Source organism: Aedes albopictus, unplaced genomic scaffold (genome assembly GCF_035046485.1).
Source record: "Aedes albopictus strain Foshan unplaced genomic scaffold, AalbF5 HiC_scaffold_544, whole genome shotgun sequence".
Classification (NCBI taxonomy): Eukaryota; Metazoa; Arthropoda; class Insecta; order Diptera; family Culicidae; genus Aedes; species Aedes albopictus.
In genome coordinates, this window is record NW_026917359.1 from 6,152 (window position 1) to 25,000 (window position 18,849).

At 42.8% G+C, this 18,849-nt stretch overlaps 1 protein-coding gene across 2 annotated transcripts; it reads right to left on the reverse strand.

Moving 5' to 3' along the window:
- Positions 1-3,268: 3,268 nt before the first annotated feature.
- Positions 3,269-18,405, reverse strand: LOC109424800 (cadherin-89D; the record flags this gene model as incomplete). 2 transcript variants are annotated; one of them, XM_062843796.1, is given in 7 exon segments in its annotated part: positions 3,269-3,539; positions 3,796-3,999; positions 4,066-4,134; positions 4,194-8,450; positions 8,510-8,763; positions 8,833-9,279; positions 18,092-18,405. In XM_062843796.1, coding segments are annotated over 7 exon segments (5,573 nt in total), but the record flags the coding sequence as incomplete, so codon positions are not given.
- Between the last annotated feature and the right edge of the window lie 444 nt (positions 18,406-18,849).

The following is an 18,849-nucleotide window of genomic DNA, read 5'->3' on the forward strand; positions in this document are numbered from 1 at the left end:
CTTCCTTTGGAAGGGGGGTCGCGGTTCTCGCGAACTGGCTCTTCTAGAAATCCGCTAGACAATGCCGAATATTTTTTTAAGAAATTTCCGGAAAAAAATCTCAATAGAAATTCTGAATGAATTCCTAGAAAAATACATTCAGGTATTCCCGAAGAAATTTTTGAAGAAATTTCTGAAGGAATTGCTGTAAGAGGTTGAAAAGCAATTGCTTCAAGGTAGTTATCAAAAAAAGTTCCTAAAAAATTTTCGAAAAAATCTTAAAGAAGTTTTTGAAACAATTCAATAAGATTTTGTCTGAGGAATTTGCTCAATAGTATGCCGGAAAATATCTAAATATTATGTCGAAGAAATTTACAAAAAAATGCCGGAGAAATTACCTAACTAATTTTTGGAGAAGTTTTTGAAGAATCAAAGCAATTTCTCAAAAAGTCAAAGGAAATCATAAATAAAATTCAGGATGAATTCCATTGGGATTCCTGTGAGAATGCATTAAAAGGTTTCTCTACAAATCGATCGAGGGACATTGGATTTCTTTTTAGAGATGTCTCCCGGAATTCAGTTTTCACCAATATTTGTGTAAAAGTAGTTTAAAAATATTGTTTATCCGAAATTTATTGAGAAATTCCTCTAGCAATATATCAGCAATGCTTTCGCTAAATCTTTGATAAAATTTGCAATATAACACTCTCCAATCTTTCTTCAAAAAATCTATAACCTTGAAAACTCTGCATTTACATTATAAATTGTTTCAGAAGTCCTTTTGACATTTCATCAGCCTTAGACAATATATTCAGAGAGTCATCCAGAATTTCCAACAAGATGTCCAATGATAATTCCTACAGTAACTTCTCTGATTGTATTTTGAACATTTCTGATAAAAAATCCTTATTTTATAAAACATGATTTCTTAGGGAATTTCCGGTGAAATTTCTGCAAAAAAATTCTAAAAAAAATCAAAAAAAAACTATCGAGGAAATAATTTTTAAAGCAATTGTATAAAAAATACTGAACTACAGTTATTGATGAGTTTGTTTTAAATAAAGTGCAAGAATGCATAAATAATCCATTTCCAGGGGAATTCCATAAGATATCAACGGAGGAATTATCGAAGTCACCGTAATTCCTTGAAGAATTGCCGGAGAAACTTCTTAAGAAGTAGAAACAGTTGGAATAATTTCTCAATCGAAGGAATGGAATTAGAATTGCCTGAAGAAAATTCTGAGGAAGTTCTTTAAGAAATTCTAAAACAAAATCCTATAAAAAATGTCCGATGGAATTTACTTCTAAGAAAACTTTTAGCACAATTGGGTTCTTTAGGGGTATCCAGAATATTTCATAATCGGATTCTGCGCCCGAAAATTAGTCGAAATTCAAAATTTCATAATTTTTGGAGTCCGGGAACTATTTTTGAAATGCGTTTAAAGTTTGTATGGGGATTTTTTTTGTTCGGGTCGAACTGTCACTTTATCGATTGAACTGTCATTCTATCCACGAAAATTAAAACTGTTTTGTTATTTAACCATCAAAACAAAGGTATTGAAATCCAATAAAATCACGTTATACTCAGAAAACATAGCTCTTTCGATTAGGCTATGGAAAATAGCAATATTTTATTCACTAAACAACCCAATTCCAATAGTAATTTTCAGAGAAAATCCTGAAATAATTGCCAAAGAAGTTCCAATAGAATGTACTAGAGATTTTTTTACGAAATAGATATAGGAAGTCTATAAGAAAAAGACGGATAAGTTCTAAATAAATTGCCGGTGTTAACTTTTTATAAAATGCCGGAAAAGTCTTAAAAAAATAATGAGAAATAAAATAAAAATAAAATAATGTTTCGCAGTAAATCCTGAAGTCAAAGCAAAAAACAAATTCTGAACTTATTTTTGGAAGAATTTCCATTAGATTTGCCGCAGAAATTTCTTGAGAAATTGTCAAAAGAATTCCAAAAAACAACGGAGGAATTCTTTGGAAAATTCTCGAAAGAATTCCTACATAAATTTCGTGGAGTATTTCTGAAGGATATGACCAGAAAAATTCATGAAAAAAGACAAAAAAAAATCTTAAAAGAAATCGTGCATGAATTTCTAAGACTTTTTTTCCGGAATTCTTCAAATTGTTCAGAATTTTCTACGAAAGTATTTTTGAATTTTTCTGGTCATTCTTTATAAAATTTCTTTGGTATTCATAAGAAACTGAATTCTCATTTTTGTTTAGAAACTTCTCTTACTTTTTTTTATGAAATTCTTCAGGAAATTTCTTTTTGGTTATTTTTTTCAACAATTTCATTAGAAATTCCTCTAATGTTCTCGTTAGCAACTCCACCGACATACTTGGTAACTCCTATAATAACTTTTCAGGTGTTTCCTCCAGAAAATTACTATTTCTCAAGTAGTTGGATGAAGAAATTTCAAAGGTAACGTTCAAAATAACTCGAAGGAATTACAAAATAATTTTCTATGTAAATTCCCAAAGGAGTTGTCGAAACAATATTTTTGAAATATGCCTGAGGAAGTTTCCAATCGATTCAGCGCAGCACGGCGCAGTGAGAATAGCACTTACAATGTTTTATGATGACCCAATCTGAGATTGTTAAAAAAAAATCAACCTTAATAAGAAGTTGTATAGATTCCTTAGTAAACCTGTGATGTAGGGTAGAAGCTTCAGTTTTGACCAGCCCGCAGTTTTGGCGGGCCAGTTTATTTTCTACTAGTAGACTCTAATATAATATGATGATTACAGCTATGAAAACCATACATTTTGATTAAAAACTGAAAGAAAAAAATAATTTTCCTTAAAAAATCAGCTCCCATATATCTATTTTGGCCAGGATGCTTCTAATTTGGCCACTCCCATAAGGAATTCACGTGATTGGCAAATAAAGAAACCAAAGCTGAGAATATGGCCAAAACTGCGGCAATGCTTCTATTTTGACCAGTGCCACTTTTAATACAAAAATCAAGTATTAGCTTGATTTCTGCATTTTTTCAATAAAGTATAGATCGAAACCTTTCATTTGACACATTGGTAGCTTTCATTGGATTATTGATTATTTATATAAAAATGATTTCCCCTAGACTGGCCAAAACCGGTGCCCGCACCCTATATAAATTTTGAGATATTCATTTAATATGTCTTTGATAAATACTCAAATATTTATCTACTTTTAAAAGAAATGCATAAAAACTTGAACACGTAGAATTTTTACAACGGTGATCTGACCTCAGCGAGCTCGAAATCTCGCTCGTAATACTGATGTAGGAGAAGAATAAAAGAATGTGTTCTATAAGTTTAAGTATTATTTGAAGAATATTGTTTATCTAAAACATGCACTAACTACATTACCCTATCTCAGTCCTCACAGTTTCAATCCTAACAGTAAAACAATTGGTTATTTCCTTCATCTCTTAAGCGCTAGTTGTTAGGATGATTACGATACAATAATGTTGACTATAATCATGGTGGTGCGTGGCGTGCTCGTTTGCTCTTTTAATAGTTAACCCGAGATTTAATATCGATAGTTGCTATACAATGCACTAGAAAAGAAACGAGAACGGAATTCCATTGTTAATACAATTTGTCCAGTTGACTTGAATCGAGTTTTAATCAAAAGATTTTTAAAAATAATTAGCATTCTAACGATGATGAATGATAGTTTTTTTTAGAGTGCAACATTCCGAAATGAATCTTCTGGGCATGCAACAAAAATGGCCTACTTTGATGCAACGATGAAATGAACCAACTTCATCCGCCCGCTGCCTACTTGCATACAAGAAGTTGTGCAATACTCACCGTCGGTACCGGGCGCATGCGATGCACAGGGCCGTCGCCGTTCCGCCGGCGAAAATCAGCCCCCCGATGACGACCGTGGCCAGTTCGATCCCCTTCATGCCGGCGTCGTACGGATGCGGTTCCAGCGCATTCAACGACAGCTCCGTCAGTTCGATGATGGGCAAATTTGGCTTCAAATTTGCCATATCCAGCGATGCGAGGGATCTTCAAGGGGAGGAAGATGTTCTTGAATCGTTGTTCTACGGTTTGCTCTAGGTGATTGCTACTTACCGCTGAAGCTCTCCCATTTCCACCAGGGAATTGGACTTGCGATCGATGGCATACAGGAACAAGTTTGTGCTGAAACGGAAGTGTTGAATTACCGACTCTCGTGGATCGAAATTAACCTCAATACTCACGCGTCATCCACCTTGTTGTTGCTCTCCAAGGCACGTATCCGCACGTCATACCCTGTGGCAAGGCTCAGACTGGCGGTGATCATTCCCATCTGCTTTTCGACCTCCACCGGAAGACCGGCCATGATCATGCGGACCTCCTGATGAGAGTTCAGCACGTAAACAAAGACGTTGGCGATCGTCGACTGTCCGTCGTCAGCGCCTACTCGGTCCGTCGCCTTGACGTCGAACCCGAACACGCGATCCTGGTAGTTGATCAGTGAACTGAGCAGCCGGATCTGACCCGTCAAAGCATCCACGTCGAACAGACGAGCCGGTTCGTTGAGTAGCGAGTAACGGATTTCACCGTTGCTTCCAGCGTCCTGATCGTACGCTTCGACCTTCAACACTGAGTAGCCGTAGTTTGCTCGATCGGGAACAACCGCAATGATCGGTCCTTCGTTATCTTTGAAGATCGGTGCATTGTCGTTGACGTCCATCACCTTGATCAGAATCTCCACCTCGTTGTCGTGGAGTTTACTGGTTCTTTTCCGAACCGGATTCTCCAGGGCGTACAGAACACTTGGAATGTTACGGCTCTCTCGGGTCTTGATCTTATCCACTTTGATCTTGATCTCATAAGAATCCTGCTCTTCGCGGTCCAGTGGCTGCAGCAGCCAAAGCGATCCATTCTTCTCGTCAATTCTGAATTTGTCTCCGTGATCGTCGGTTACGATCGTCCATCGGAAGTGATCTTTGGCGTACTTCTTGTTCAGGGTTATGTTCAGAGCTATCCGAGGAGCGGGTTCATTTTCGCGTAGTTCCAGTTCGTAGTACTTGTATGGGAAGAGTGGGACCCGTTCGTCGGCTGCGTTCAGTCTGTCCGGATCGCCTTGGAGGTTCACGATCAACAGGGAACTGCTCGATCGCGGGGGTGTCCCAAAATCGGAGGCAACTACCGTGACGTTGATGTGCTGGTAGGTTTTACGATTCGTTGGTGGAACGAATTTGGATGCTGTGGTGATCACCCCATCCTTGGGATCGATGTTGAACTGCAAGAGATCGCTCTGACTTGTCAGAGAAAAGATCACCAGGCCATTTCCGTTCTCGGCAAAGTCGTTGTCTTTCGCTTGTACTTGTTTTACGAACGTCCCTGGTTTTGCGTTGACGTTGATGTACGATACGTAGACGGGGAGACGCTTAATACTGTTCCGGTCGTAGTGTAGCTCGTCGTAAGTGGTAAACTCCGGGCTGTTGTCGTTCTTGTCCAGTACGATCACTTCAACGTCAACCATGGCGGATAGTTTCAGATCGAAGTTGTTGTCCGACGCCAATACCTTGAAGTGGTACGAAGAGACGGACTCGCGATCGATCTCTCCGGAAACCCGAATTGTTCCATCCGAAGGAGAGATCGAGAAAGGGATCTTCATGTCATCTTCCGCCAGCAGAAGATACGACACATTGCCATTCATCCCCAAGTCTTCGTCTGTGGCTCGCACCTGACCTATGCTCTTCCCAGTGATCGGGTAGCTTCCTTCCTCCACTTTGAAAGTGTACCACTGCTGTTCAAACACCGGAGAGTTGTCATTCACGTCGTAGACCTTGAACTCCAAACTTATCACGTCCGTCAGTCCTCCAACATCCTTCGCCGAGATGTTCAACTTGATCTCCGTCTCTGGCGGTAGTCGTTTAACCGCCTTCAGCTCTCCACTTGATCGATCGATTTTGAAATAACTACTTCTATTCTTCGATGGAAACTCCTCCTGATTCACAATTTCATAGAACACCATAGAATTCTTATCGAAGTCCTCATCGCTTGCTGTCAGCTTCAAGATCACCTTCCCGATCTCCACATTCTCCGGAAGGCTGAACCGCAACCCCGACTTCTTGCTGACCGACCTCGTGTTTCTTCCACCACCTCGTAGCCGCCCCTTCGGTTTGTACAGCTTCCTCTTCATGGTCATCGATCGATTACCCATCATCAGTTGCCCGTCGAGCAACCTCGGCATCCCCACGTACGGCGCCGACTGAACCATCTCGAACAAGCTTTCAACCCCGTAACTCATCCGGGCCGTCTCCATACCCACGTCCATAAAACCCGGCAACACTTCCGTCTCCAGCTCGTCCAAATAGTACAGCTCCAGATCACTCGTGTTCTCCAGCATCTCACACTTGCTCTTCCGGAAGATTGCGATCTTATCGAAGATCGGCGGATTATCGTTCACGTCCAAGATCAGAATCCTCAGCTCCACCTCCGAGGTCAAACTGTCGCGATCGGTGGCCATCATCTTCAGGTTCAAACTGTCGATCTCCTCTCGATCGAGCTTGTTCGGGCCCATGAAGAGGATATTGTAGTGCGGCGTTGATCCGTTTGTCCCCTCGTACGGCTTCGCTCGGAAATCAACTCGTCGATTGAGGACTTCGCTCGAGTCGATATTGGCGATCTGAAGGTTCTTGAAGATGTGCGCCACCGTTTTGTTGTAGTTCGACAGGGTCGAGTTGGAGAACTGGGCTGCGAAAGAATTGGATTCCCCGGCGAGGACAAGGTCGTACTCGGAGTTCACGCCGATGTCCTGATCGGTGATGACGATGGGGTTGTTCAGGACGATCTCCGTTCCGATCGGAGAGTTCTCCGCGATCACTCCCAAGTAGTACGGCTGGTTGAACTTCGGCGGGTTGTCGTTTTCGTCTTCCACGAGGATCACGACTTGGTAGATCCCCGCGAAGGTTCGATGTTTGTAGAAGTACTCGGCGATGATCGTAACTTTGATCGTGTCTTGCTTCTCGCGATCGAGACCTTTAACTGTCATCAACTTACCATCGTTGGTAAGCCGAATCGTTTCGGACACATCGTAGCTGTTGACCAGCGAATACTGAACTCCACTGGTCGGGTTGCGAGAGTACCTGGAATTCCTCGCTTTTCTGGTTGTTCCATTGGTTGTGTACATGGCGTCAAAAGAAACCAAGGGATACAGCTGGACGAAGTCCGGTGATGCCTCACGAATAAACCTCCGTCCATACCGTGTTCGGTTCTTACCGTTCAGATTGAAAACCTGGCGATCGCCACGGTTGCGATCACCGCGCACAGATATCAACGAAGGGAGACCTTTCTCGTCCGCCTCGCATTGTTCCTGAAAATCTTGGAATTTAAGCTGTCCGATGATCGCATTCGGTTTGTTCTCTTTGATCTTGAACTCGATCGGGGTAGAATTGGTACCTCTCAGAAGCATGAAGTTGTTCTTGATCACGTGAATGGTGACGTTCGTTACGATGATCTTCTCCAGATTGTTGTACGCTTCCGGGGTTAGTTGATCGACAACCTTACCTTCGGCATTAGGAAGGTAGGATACAACCGTTTCAAATTCGTAACACCGGCGGTCAAACTTGTCCAGACCTTCGATCACGGTCACGATCCCCGACCGTTCTTCGATGGCGAATGGCACACCTTCGGGGTAAGAATGAAGAAGATCAAAGAATATCTCTTCTTCTGTGTTTGAGTCGAACGTAGTCCGGATCTGACCCACGGATGCTCCAATCGGAGCATCCGCTCCCACCCAGAACTCATACGGTGCCCCGATGAACTCAATCTCTTCGATCGATTGGCAGACTATATCGATCGTCACCAGCGCTACGTTGAATCGCGACTCGGAAGGGTTCTGAGGTTGATCACGAGCCTCCACAAAAAACGCGATCTTCCCGTACGTCAAGGGCTCTGTAACCTTGATATCCCCGGTATCCGAATCAAGCTTGAACGGAATCGCCAGATTCGGCCGAACGTTCTTAATGTGATACTGTACCTGCCCGTTCCCTAGATCATCCGGATCAATAGCCTTGATTGATCCGACCTTACTCCCAATCGCAGCACTACAATTCGCCTTAAATTCATACAAAGTTCCCTGTTCAAACTCCGGCGTATTGTCGTTCGTATCCAGCAGTGTGATCTCCACCTGAACCGTTCCATAGTTCCGACTTCGATCGACCTGCTCGATCCGTTCCATGGCGTTGACCGTCATGTGCAGCGAACTCCGAGCCTCCTTGTCCAGGTAGGTCTCGTCATTCACCACGATCCAACCGGACATGTGATCTATCACAAACGCCCCCTTCGGATTCTCGTTGGCCAAGTAGTAATAGAACTCGGCATTCTCACCCTGATCGCGATCGATCGCGTTCACCTGTAGAATGCTGAACCCTTTCGGAAGGTTCTCGATAATCGAGATGTTGTAGAGATCGACCTCAAACTCCGGCAGGTTGTCGTTCAGATCGATGATCTCCATCTCAACCCTAAACAGTTAATGATCATTCAATTACGAAATGCTTCCAAGAGTTCGCGAAGTACTTACCTAGCCAGCGCATTTCTGGACGGGTTGTTCGCCTGCCTGGCCTCGATCTGCAGCACCATCGTGTTGTCCGGCAAGCTCTCCGCCTCCAGATCGATCTCCTTCTGCAGAAAGATCATCCCCGTTTCTGGCGACATCCAGAACAGTTTCCGCTCATTCCCGCCAATTATGCTGTAGATCAGCGACGCATTCAACGAGTCCTGATCGAACGCCCCGATCGGAGGATCAAAGTAAACCGGCTGATGGACGGGTTTGCCCTGCAAAGAAACACTCACGATCACACACTCAGACCGCAATCAACGCTCATCATCATCCACCCCAATTACCGTAATCGGAAACGACTCCTTCAGCTTGGTGCGGTAAATTGCCCGGGTGAAGATCGGCGACAGGTCGTCCACGTCTCGAATCGTCACCCGTACCGTCGCGTTCGCAGTCCTCGGTGGGTTCCCACGATCGCTCGCAATCACCAGCACGTTCATCGAGTGCAGGCCGGTGTCGTAGTCCAGCGGACGCTGCAGGATCAGCTTCGGCTTCTGTGAGCTCTCCAGACGAAACGGGAAGTCGCCGCTCTTGATCTGCTTCGGTGCGATCGCGTACTCGATGTCGGAATTCGGCGTGTTTGGCTTATCACGATCAATTGCCTTAATTCTATTAAACACCACCGTCTCAATTGGCGTTGATTCGTCCAGCGTGATCGCATACGGTAGATTGATAAATTCGGGATCATTATCGTTGATATCTTCAATGTAAACAGTAATTGTGAAAAATGACGACTGCTGTTCTCGGGCGATGCGTTTTGTTCGGGACGGTCGTGGTTGCGAGAACGTGGAAACACAATGTTGCCGGCGTAAGGTAGACGGGTTGGGCATGGAAGAGAAAAGGGGAAACGTGAAATCAGATTATCGTCGTCGGTAAGTAGAGTATGAGGAAGGGTAATAAACCCATAAATAAGCGACCGACAAGTGAGGATCATTCATAGTAATTGCGGGGTTAAGTAGCAACTGTTTTGATACTATTGTGCAGTCTGATACAGATCCACATCTTTCAAGCACAGTTATCAACCATTTGTTTCAATACATTTAGCTTTTATGAATTTAAATTATTTAATATTATCATGAAAGATCATATCAACACTTGCATTGCATTAGAAAATGAGTAATTTGTAGACTGCATAGTGGAAACTGTCATGTTGTAATCTAAAAAAACCTGTAAAAGGTTTAAATGTGGGAAACGTTACCCACAGAATGTCCCAAGTAGTGCTCAGCAACTGAAAGCTCCAGACGCAGCGGGCAAGAAGAGGAGCAAGAAGTCTAGGCAAAGAAGCGGTACGAGGTTCGACCAGGGAGTGTTCTGACGTCAATTCAATTGAAATTAAGTTAGAAGAGGAGCAAATCGCCGAGGCCAAGGACCTCGCGAAGCAGAAGGCGACATGGAAGAAGCTACCTGCTCGGAAGAAAGCGTGAGGAAAGAACAGCTGAAGCAAGAACAGGAGAATTATGAGCTAGAACCACAGGTACCTACAGCGTGAGGTGGTGAAGTAGCAGTAGAAGCATGAGCAGAAAGTGTCAGACGCTCAACTAACGGCGGCAAGGGGGGTTGAACTATCAGGTAGCGGCAGTCTCCAAGCCATCGACCATTGAATTTTGGGGAGCGTACCCGAAAAGTGAGGACGCACTCGAAGCTGGTACAAGTGGTACAAGATAGTGACAGCGACAGCGACGAGTCGTTCAAAGACGTTCGTTCGGAGAGCAGCCGGAATAGCCGCATTTGGAAAAGCAGAGTTGCTAAAGGGTCAGATCTGAACTTTGGTGGAATCTCCATGGAGCTACCAGCTGCTCGAAAAGTGGTGACGCAGGCAACAGCTTCCAAAAATTCAAGAAGAGCGTGAGGTCTGGCCGGCCGTTGTTCATCAGCATTCGCGACCTTCAGAATTTATTTGGAAAGCACGAGAAGCTATTGAAGACGCTAATGACTGAAGTGAGGAATGCTCGCTTCAATGCACAGCAAGCTTGGTGGGTCGATCAAGTTGTAAGAGTCTATTTCACGAAACCACAACAGTGTTGATATTGATATTCACACTCACGGGCTTCGACGCGACCTCCTGTCAAATTTTCATTCATAAAATGAGCGATCAGCTGATCCGAAACGTCTCTACCTTCACTCTACTTTGCTTCACCCACTTTCTCAAAACTAATCTGACCTTTGTCCTTCGGGACCATTTTCTCCTGCCGCCATCATCATCCGATCCTCTCCTTCCTCTCGTCCTTCTTCCTCTTCTTCTTCTTCTTCTTCTTCTTCAATGTCCTTTGCAGTTTTTGCCATCCGATCGAACCAGGATGTCTGTGACCGCTGGAGCACGGGCCTCAGGTTGGTGCTCGGCCTGGAGTACCGAATGGCTGGATCTTCATCTGCCCAAGTCTTTGCCGGATATCGTCACGGCGGAGGGTGACCCATTTTGGGGTTAGAGTTCACCTCTTCATTTGTGGTAAAACCACGGTAAAACCTCGAGGATCTGTGAAAGGGGGGGAGGGGGGGTGGATTCCAGGTATTATATAATTCCTGGAATCATCTAAATTCAGATTTACCTGAGTCCTTATTATCCACCACACGCCTGATCTAATGATCTATGACATTCCCTGCTACGGATCACTTGGGCAAATGGCCGAGCATAGGCTTATGACTCCACCAGGATCTACATATTGTCATGGCCCCCATTCGCTACCATTTGGGCACTATCTTCATGGTTACATGCAGAGTCATCTGGTGGACAATATTGCAGGATGATGGTGGCTGCTATTGTTGGCTGCGTCCTTTTCGGGTGACCAGCAAACAAAAAGTGGAAACAAACAACACAAACACTTTCCTGAATTTTAAATAACCAAACAAACGAAAACTACACTAGACCGCGACAAAATCTCACAAACCTGCCGAGGGGCTACTACGAACCGTTACAAAGTGGATAACGTTTTGCGGACCCTTCGCAGAGTGCGGAGCTGGAGACGCACAGCCATGAATCGAGTAGAATGGAGACGACTCCTACGTACAGCAGACGACACTCAACACGGAGAGCGAATCGGCTGGAGACCTTCATTAATTTCGGCAGCATCGTGAAGCGCTGCGGCCATCTGAAGAGCCGATGCTGGTGCACGAGTTGGTCGACAAAATGCCTCCGAGTTACAAGCTGGATTGGATCCATAATAAGCGTGGAGTTTTACAACCGACATCGTTTCCAAGGTGACGAAGTTCTCCACGCTGGCTGTTGGTGAAGGAGTGAGTACGACATGAAAGAGAGAATCGGAGGGAATAAAAGTACACGAATCTGAGTAGAAGGTTCTTGTAGCGAGGTAGCCAGCCAGTCATGTTGGATTTGTAAGTGAACATCGTGAACACGGCCACGTGAAGTCAAAAGGCAGAAGCTTTATAGGATCTGCCTAAACAAACATAGTGCAGGGCGGTGTTCGTCAAAGATCCGCTGTACGATGTGGAATAGGAGACTCATCATCTTCTCATCAGTGCAACTGTAAAAGGTGAAGCCGGATTGCATGGCTATTTTCCGAATGGATGCAGGTTCTTCTGAGATGCTGATGAGTGACGCGGTGGTGGAACGGCTGAATGCGCAAGGGAGAAGGGACACTCGAGCCGCTGATAGTCACGTGAATCCGTCCCATTAACCGTTTTGAGAACGAATCTCGGAGCCTAGAGTTTGCCATGTCGGTGAAGACCTCGAAGGAAAAGTTCATGCAGTTCATTACAGTTGGGAAGTCAAGCAAGCCATGATTTTCCTTCGTTATAATGTCATTCAGAAATACATTCAGTCTTGTTCTACCATTCACCCAAAGCAGTCATATTCTTAACTGTAGAACCGTTTTTGGCGACGAGAAGTTACGAAATCACATGAAGCAAAATGTCTCCAGAATTCGAAGTGAACATTTTGAGGATCCTGGAAAATCAAGGCCAAGTTCTCGTAGAGTTGTCAGCTTCCTGGGCGGCAGAAGCTCAAGCTATAGCCAAGCAGGACAAGGGGACGGTAATCTGCAACGCAGTCAGCAGCATCCGGAAGAACCATGTCTGCGGAATCGAAGCGAGTTTCTGATCGAATCGTTGTCTAACGCAATCAACGAGTTCAACTACGACCCGGAAGCAGGAATAACGTTTGAAACCTGGTTTGCCAAATATGAAGATCTGTTGTGGAGCGGACCTGGTGTGATGGTTAGAACACTTGACTATCACGCCGAGGACCTGGGATCGAATCCCACTCCCGACAAACTCGCAAAATGTGAGTTCTTCCTTCGGAAGGGAAGTAAAGCGTGGGTCCCGAGATGAACTAGCCCAGGGCTAAAAATCTCGTTAATACAGATAAAAAAAAAAGATCTGTTCGAAGAAAACGCTTGAGCTATGGTTCGATTGCTGCTTCGGAACCTCAGCACCGTAGCGTATTAGAGGTATGTAAGCAACATCCTCCCGAAGAAGCCGAAGGAGACACGACCTTCGATGAAACCATCAAGCTATTGAAGTTCATCTTCGATCGTCAAACCTCGCATTTCAATCAACGTTACCAGTGTCTGCAACTCAAGAAGGATCCGACCTACGCTGGATTTGTGAATGAAACATTCGAAGAATTCAAGCTCTCGAAGATCAACGCAGATTAGTTCAAATGTTTGATGTTGGTTTCCGACCCGAACTCAAGCAAGGACTCGGATGTTCGGACAACCCTTCTATCACGGACCGAGAGTTCCAATGCCGCTACGCCGATGACTTTACGCTCGCTAGCCGAGGAATGCCAGAGACTCCTGAATCTGAAACGAGACACCGCTATGATCAAGAAGACCGGAGGAAATCAAACCGCTTGTGCAGTGAAGAGTTCATCAAAACCGCCGTACAATAGCAAACCGCAATCCGAAATTCCGAACACATCATGTCGGAGTTGCGGCGACATGCATTATTCGAAGAATTTCCTCTACCTCTAGCATGAGTGTAATGCCTGCAAGAAAACTGGACATACGGAAGGTAATTGCTCTTGCTGCAAGCAAAAAGATAGAAAGAAGAAAAGACTATTCAAGAGCAACGCTGTGTCTAAGGCACAAGGTCTACACAAGGTATACCATCATGGGTCTTATTACTGGATTCGAATGTACCGTTACTTTGAACAACGTCGTGAATCAAGGAAGATGTTACGTCACAAACGTGGACACTCTCAACTTGCTCGGCACTGAGTGGATCGAGCTTTTTGGATTGTGGGACATTCCGTTCAATGCAGTCTGCAATCAAGTCTCTTCAAAATCACATACCAAAATCGGAAGAACTTGTCCACCGTCTACGATCCAAGTTCAAGAACGTATTCAGTGCACCAAAAAGAAGGTATCGCTATCAGTCAAGCCAGGTACCAAGCCCGTATTTCGTCCGAAACGTCTAGTTCCGTATGCATCAACAGAGAAGATTGAAGCCGAACTGGATCGTCTACAAAGTGTGGGTTTCACCGTAATGAATGTATGAAAAGTTTCCATTCTTATTGCTATGGCTCTCCCATACCTCTGAAAAAAAAAAACAACTCCGTGTAAGAACTTTCTCCAGAAACTATCCGCAGATTTTTTCTTTCTTAAATTATTTCAAGGATTCATTCGGATTAATTTTCAGGGACAGCTTCAAAAACTCCATTACAGTTTCCTTCAGATCTGTAACGAAGCATTCTTTTTGAAAAGAGAGACGAACCAGCCAAGGGCTGAAAGTCTCTTTAATAAAGACAAATCAATCAATCAATCAATTTTTGAAAATCTTGCCAGAACTGCTTCAAAAATTCCATGAATTTCTTCGGGGATTCTTCAAAAAAAAAAATCTTCCAAGAAATTTCTCCTTATGTTTCTATAGAAAAATCTTTCAGACATTCTTTCGAGAGGTTTTCAGATAATCTTCAACACATTTTTCAAAATTCTTAGGACGTACATATTTCTTAATAGTAGGTAGGAATTTCTTAATGGGTTCTTTTCAAATTGAACCAAATTGACCACGATGGTTGACGAGCTGCGATATCCAGTGTATGGCATAACTCTGAAATGCCTCAGCCAATTTCCACCAAATTTGACATACACATTCCTTAGGTTGTGGAGGGGGTTTCAGGGGTAATGGAATTTAAGATGGCGATAAAAACTCCAGAATGTATGGTTTTAACCGGCAATACTGCTTCGGATACTATGCAATATGAGTATCTCGTTCGATTGTGGTGAAAATAGAACTTGAAAATAAATACCCGACGCCATTTCGAAATCCAAGATGGTGAACCATAATCCAAGATGGCGACCACGGAATGGTGGTTTGAACTATAATCTAGGCTATAATACCATGTGATATGGGTATCTATTGATCGAGCTTGATGAGCAGAAGGGTAGAGGGTAGGGTAAATGGTAAGGTAGTGGGTAGATAGTCGGATAGCGGGTTTTGGTGAAGGATAGGGTAGACAGTAGGGGGTAAAGTAAAGTAGACAGTATGGTTAGAGTGAAGAGTAGGGTAGGGGATAGAGGAGATGGTAGAATATAGAGTTAGGGTAGAGAGTACGATGGAGGGGTAGGGTAGAAGCTGGATAGAGGATATGATAGACAGTAGTATAGAGGATTGTGTAGAGTGTAGAGTGAAGGGTTAGGGTCGAGGGTAGGGTAGACAATAGGGTTGAGTGTTAGAGTGTAGGATAGAGAATCTTTCCAGGATTTACCTCGGGATTCCTATAGGGATTCCTCCAGATGTTTCTTCCGGAATTCCTATAGGGATTACTTCTGAGATCTCTTAAGGGATTTCTGTTGGGATTGGTTTAGATAATACTTGATGGATTCTTTTTAGTATTCTATTTGGCATTTCTTCAGAGGTTCTTGCTAGAATTCCTTCATAGATTTCTCCCAAAATTCCTTCTGAAATTCGTTGAAGGATTCCCCCCGAAAAGTAATATGAAAGAATATAGACATCTGCCTAGATTGCTTCCAGAAATCCTGAATTTGTTAGGTATTCGTGCCGGAATTTCTGATGGGATTCCTTAATTAAGTTTTTTCAGGGATTTCTTCAATAATTCCTTTCGGACAATCTTCTATGATTCTTTCAGGGATTACTGCTCAGCTTCTATAGGGAATTTGTTCAGAAATAACTTCCGGGATATCTGCTGGAATTAGAAAATCCTGAAATGATTCATAAGAATTCCACTTGTGAATATCGCGTAACTCACCGGAACAAAAAAAAAAATCAGCACTGATCATAGCCAACTACAGTAAAACCACTTGGCATTGACGGGACTTACTCCGCCAAAGCTCCACTCCTGAATGAACCAGTATCACACTAATAACCTCGGCATGATGCTTGCTGTCACTGATGCCTACTAGGAGAAGGGAAAGCAAGAGGAATGACACTATCATTGTTCACACCCCACACTACTTTACGGATTTCTCCTGGTAATCTTTCAAAGTTTTTTGCCAAGATACATTCAGCGAATTCAATGGGAATTCTTTTAGGTACACGTGCAGGGATTCCTGCTGGCATTCCTTGGAAGACTCCTTCCGGGATTTTTTCATGGATTTCTCTCGGGATTCTTACCGGGATCCTTCCACTAATGCCGCCCGGAAGTTTTATGTGATTCACTCAGGGATTTCTGCTAAGCTTCAAGCCGGGATTCCTCTCAGGATTCTTTCAGATATTTCTCCTGTAGGAAATTTACCTAGTTCCTTCAGGGTTTTGTACCGGGATCGATTTGAAAAATCTTCTACATGATTTTTTTTTTTTTTATGTGAAACGTTACACTGTAGTAGACCCAATTGCTTTTCCAATAGCGTTCCGTAATTTATGAAGAATCTCTGAATGATTACGACAGATGTAAGAGGAGTATTAGAACAGAGCCTAACCTAGAGCTAAAGAGAGGGAGAGTAAGAGAAATATAGAGAAACAGAGAGAAATAGGCTTTTCGATATACTTATGTAGATATCTCTAGTAAACCATGACGTCATCTAACAGACAATTTCCTGTTCTTCTTGATCCTCTCTCTTACGCATTATTGATATAATGTATCCTTGACACATTCTACCGTGATGTTACAACGTTTTGACGCCTTTTTGGTCAGATTTTTCACTTTAACTCGTAAATTCGACTGTAAACCCTCAAATAGTTTTACATATTTGGAAAAGTATGTTTAAAATGAGATTTGGTAGCGTGACGTTACAACGTTGTAACGTCACGCTACTAATTCCCATTTTTAACATATTTTTCCAATGAAAACTAATTATTCAACAGATTAAACTTATTGGAAATTTTACATGGAATCCGAATATGCAATAATATTTGAAGGTTCACGGTCGAATTTACTAGTTATAGCGGAAAATCTGACCAAAAAGGCGTCAAAACGTTGTAACATCACTGTAGAATGTGTCCCATACGTAGGGTAATTCATGTATTTTGGACAGGCTGAGGACAACGTTGAAAAAACCGTCCCCTAGCTTCCTTAGAAAGCAATTGATTATTTTTCAAAGTTACTAATACGCTTATAATATGATTGTACTTTGCGTTCCAGGTGACAAAAACCTTAACGAAAGCATTTTAAGCTGAGTAAATCACAATTTCCAATCGTCTGTTAGAATTGCATTTTGGACACCGAAAATACGTTTTGGACACCCTCAAGTATATATAATTTAGACAGGGCTATTATCTCAATGTTTAGCCATGAATACTGCTAAATCATGAAAGTAGCATAATTTAACAAATATTTCTTACAAATAATTTAATTTCTCCGCTTAACAGGCATCTATTTTGATAATTATTACAGTTTTTATTAAAATCAAGGAAATATCGCCAGACTCACAGAATACGCCTTCAAGTATGCAATCGCACAGCATTCCCATGTAGTTTGTCAGATGACCAAAATAGATTAAACTTGTAGTGTATTTTGGACACCACCTATTTTAAGCGTTCTAGATGAATGTTAAGAGACTGGTTGCCTAATGCTGCCTCATTGAACATTATTCATTGCAAAAGATTTAGAATTTCTTACAATTAATATTTCAACGATTGTGGGTGAATATTGTATGTGACTGTGAAATGTATGTCGTCTTGCATACCTGTGCATTTGTGCATTTTTTAATGAAACAATTTACATTTTAAATAATTTTGAAGTAAATTTTTAATTGTTAAGCGTATTTTCAACATAAGTCATCAGAATAGGGTCTATTTGATTAAATAATCGATATTAAGAAGTATCTACTATTATTAGCTCTTCGGAATAAGCCATATATCGCCATGCATGTCCAAATTACATACATGTCCAAATTATATTTTTTACCCTATTCTAATGCAAAGAGAGTGTAAAAGTTGTGCTAAAATAGAGCTTGAAAAATTTCAGTTTTTGAGAACCCACATCGAAAATTTTTTTTGGAACTACACCACAGACTTCCATTTTTTTTAGTGAAAACATGTTTATTTTAGTGAAACTTGACTGTTGATTACATTCGGTGCAGTTGTTAAACAGGTAATCGTGTTCGGTGACAGACAAATCGTCATGCGCGGGTGAAAATTAAAATTTGTACATTCCAACCTTATTCATGCTTTCCCACACCATGTACTCACATTATCCTGCTTCATGGCCATCGACGTCCCGCTGCAAAACACGCTGAACTTCAGTATACTCTGCGGATTGTCGCTATCCACCAGCTGATCCAGACTCCGGTTCAGTATCACACTAACGGCCGTACTGTTGACCTCCTTCAGCCGGAAGTACTCTTCATCGCTGGAATTCTCCGTCCGGGCAATCAGAATCGAGTTCCGCGGGTAGGCATACAGCGACACTATCTCGCCTCCCACGGGAAAGTCCTCTTTGAGCCGGAGGAACTGCACCCCGTCCGATTTGGTGCGCAGGTTGCTCTTGGAGTACAGTTTGCATGCTGGAAAAGAGAAGAAGAAGAAGAAAAAGAATGAGTAAAATATTGAAATGGGTTGTCATCGTCAGCTACTGGAATTAAATGCTGAGAATTAATGAGGTTGAGACAAATTCCAATCGATCGGAATTCAGAGTCAAGTTCAGAGCTAATTGTCACTGTATGTAAATTTAATGGATGATTCAAACCGTCCACGTTGACGACGACTCAGTTGCTTTTTTCAATCGGAATGAAACTGCGTTTCTGTTTCGCCGCCGGACGGAATGGAACAACAATTCCTTACAGCTCTATCTTCGAGTATCGGGATAAGCGGGCGCGATAGATACGAATTAATATTAATTAAGCAGAAGTCATTTATCACTTCCAACAAGGCGGCTCGAAACGGGTTGGTTTCAGTGATCCAGCAGAAAAAAAGGCGGAACGGAAATAAAAACAAAGCAGGCCTGGAGC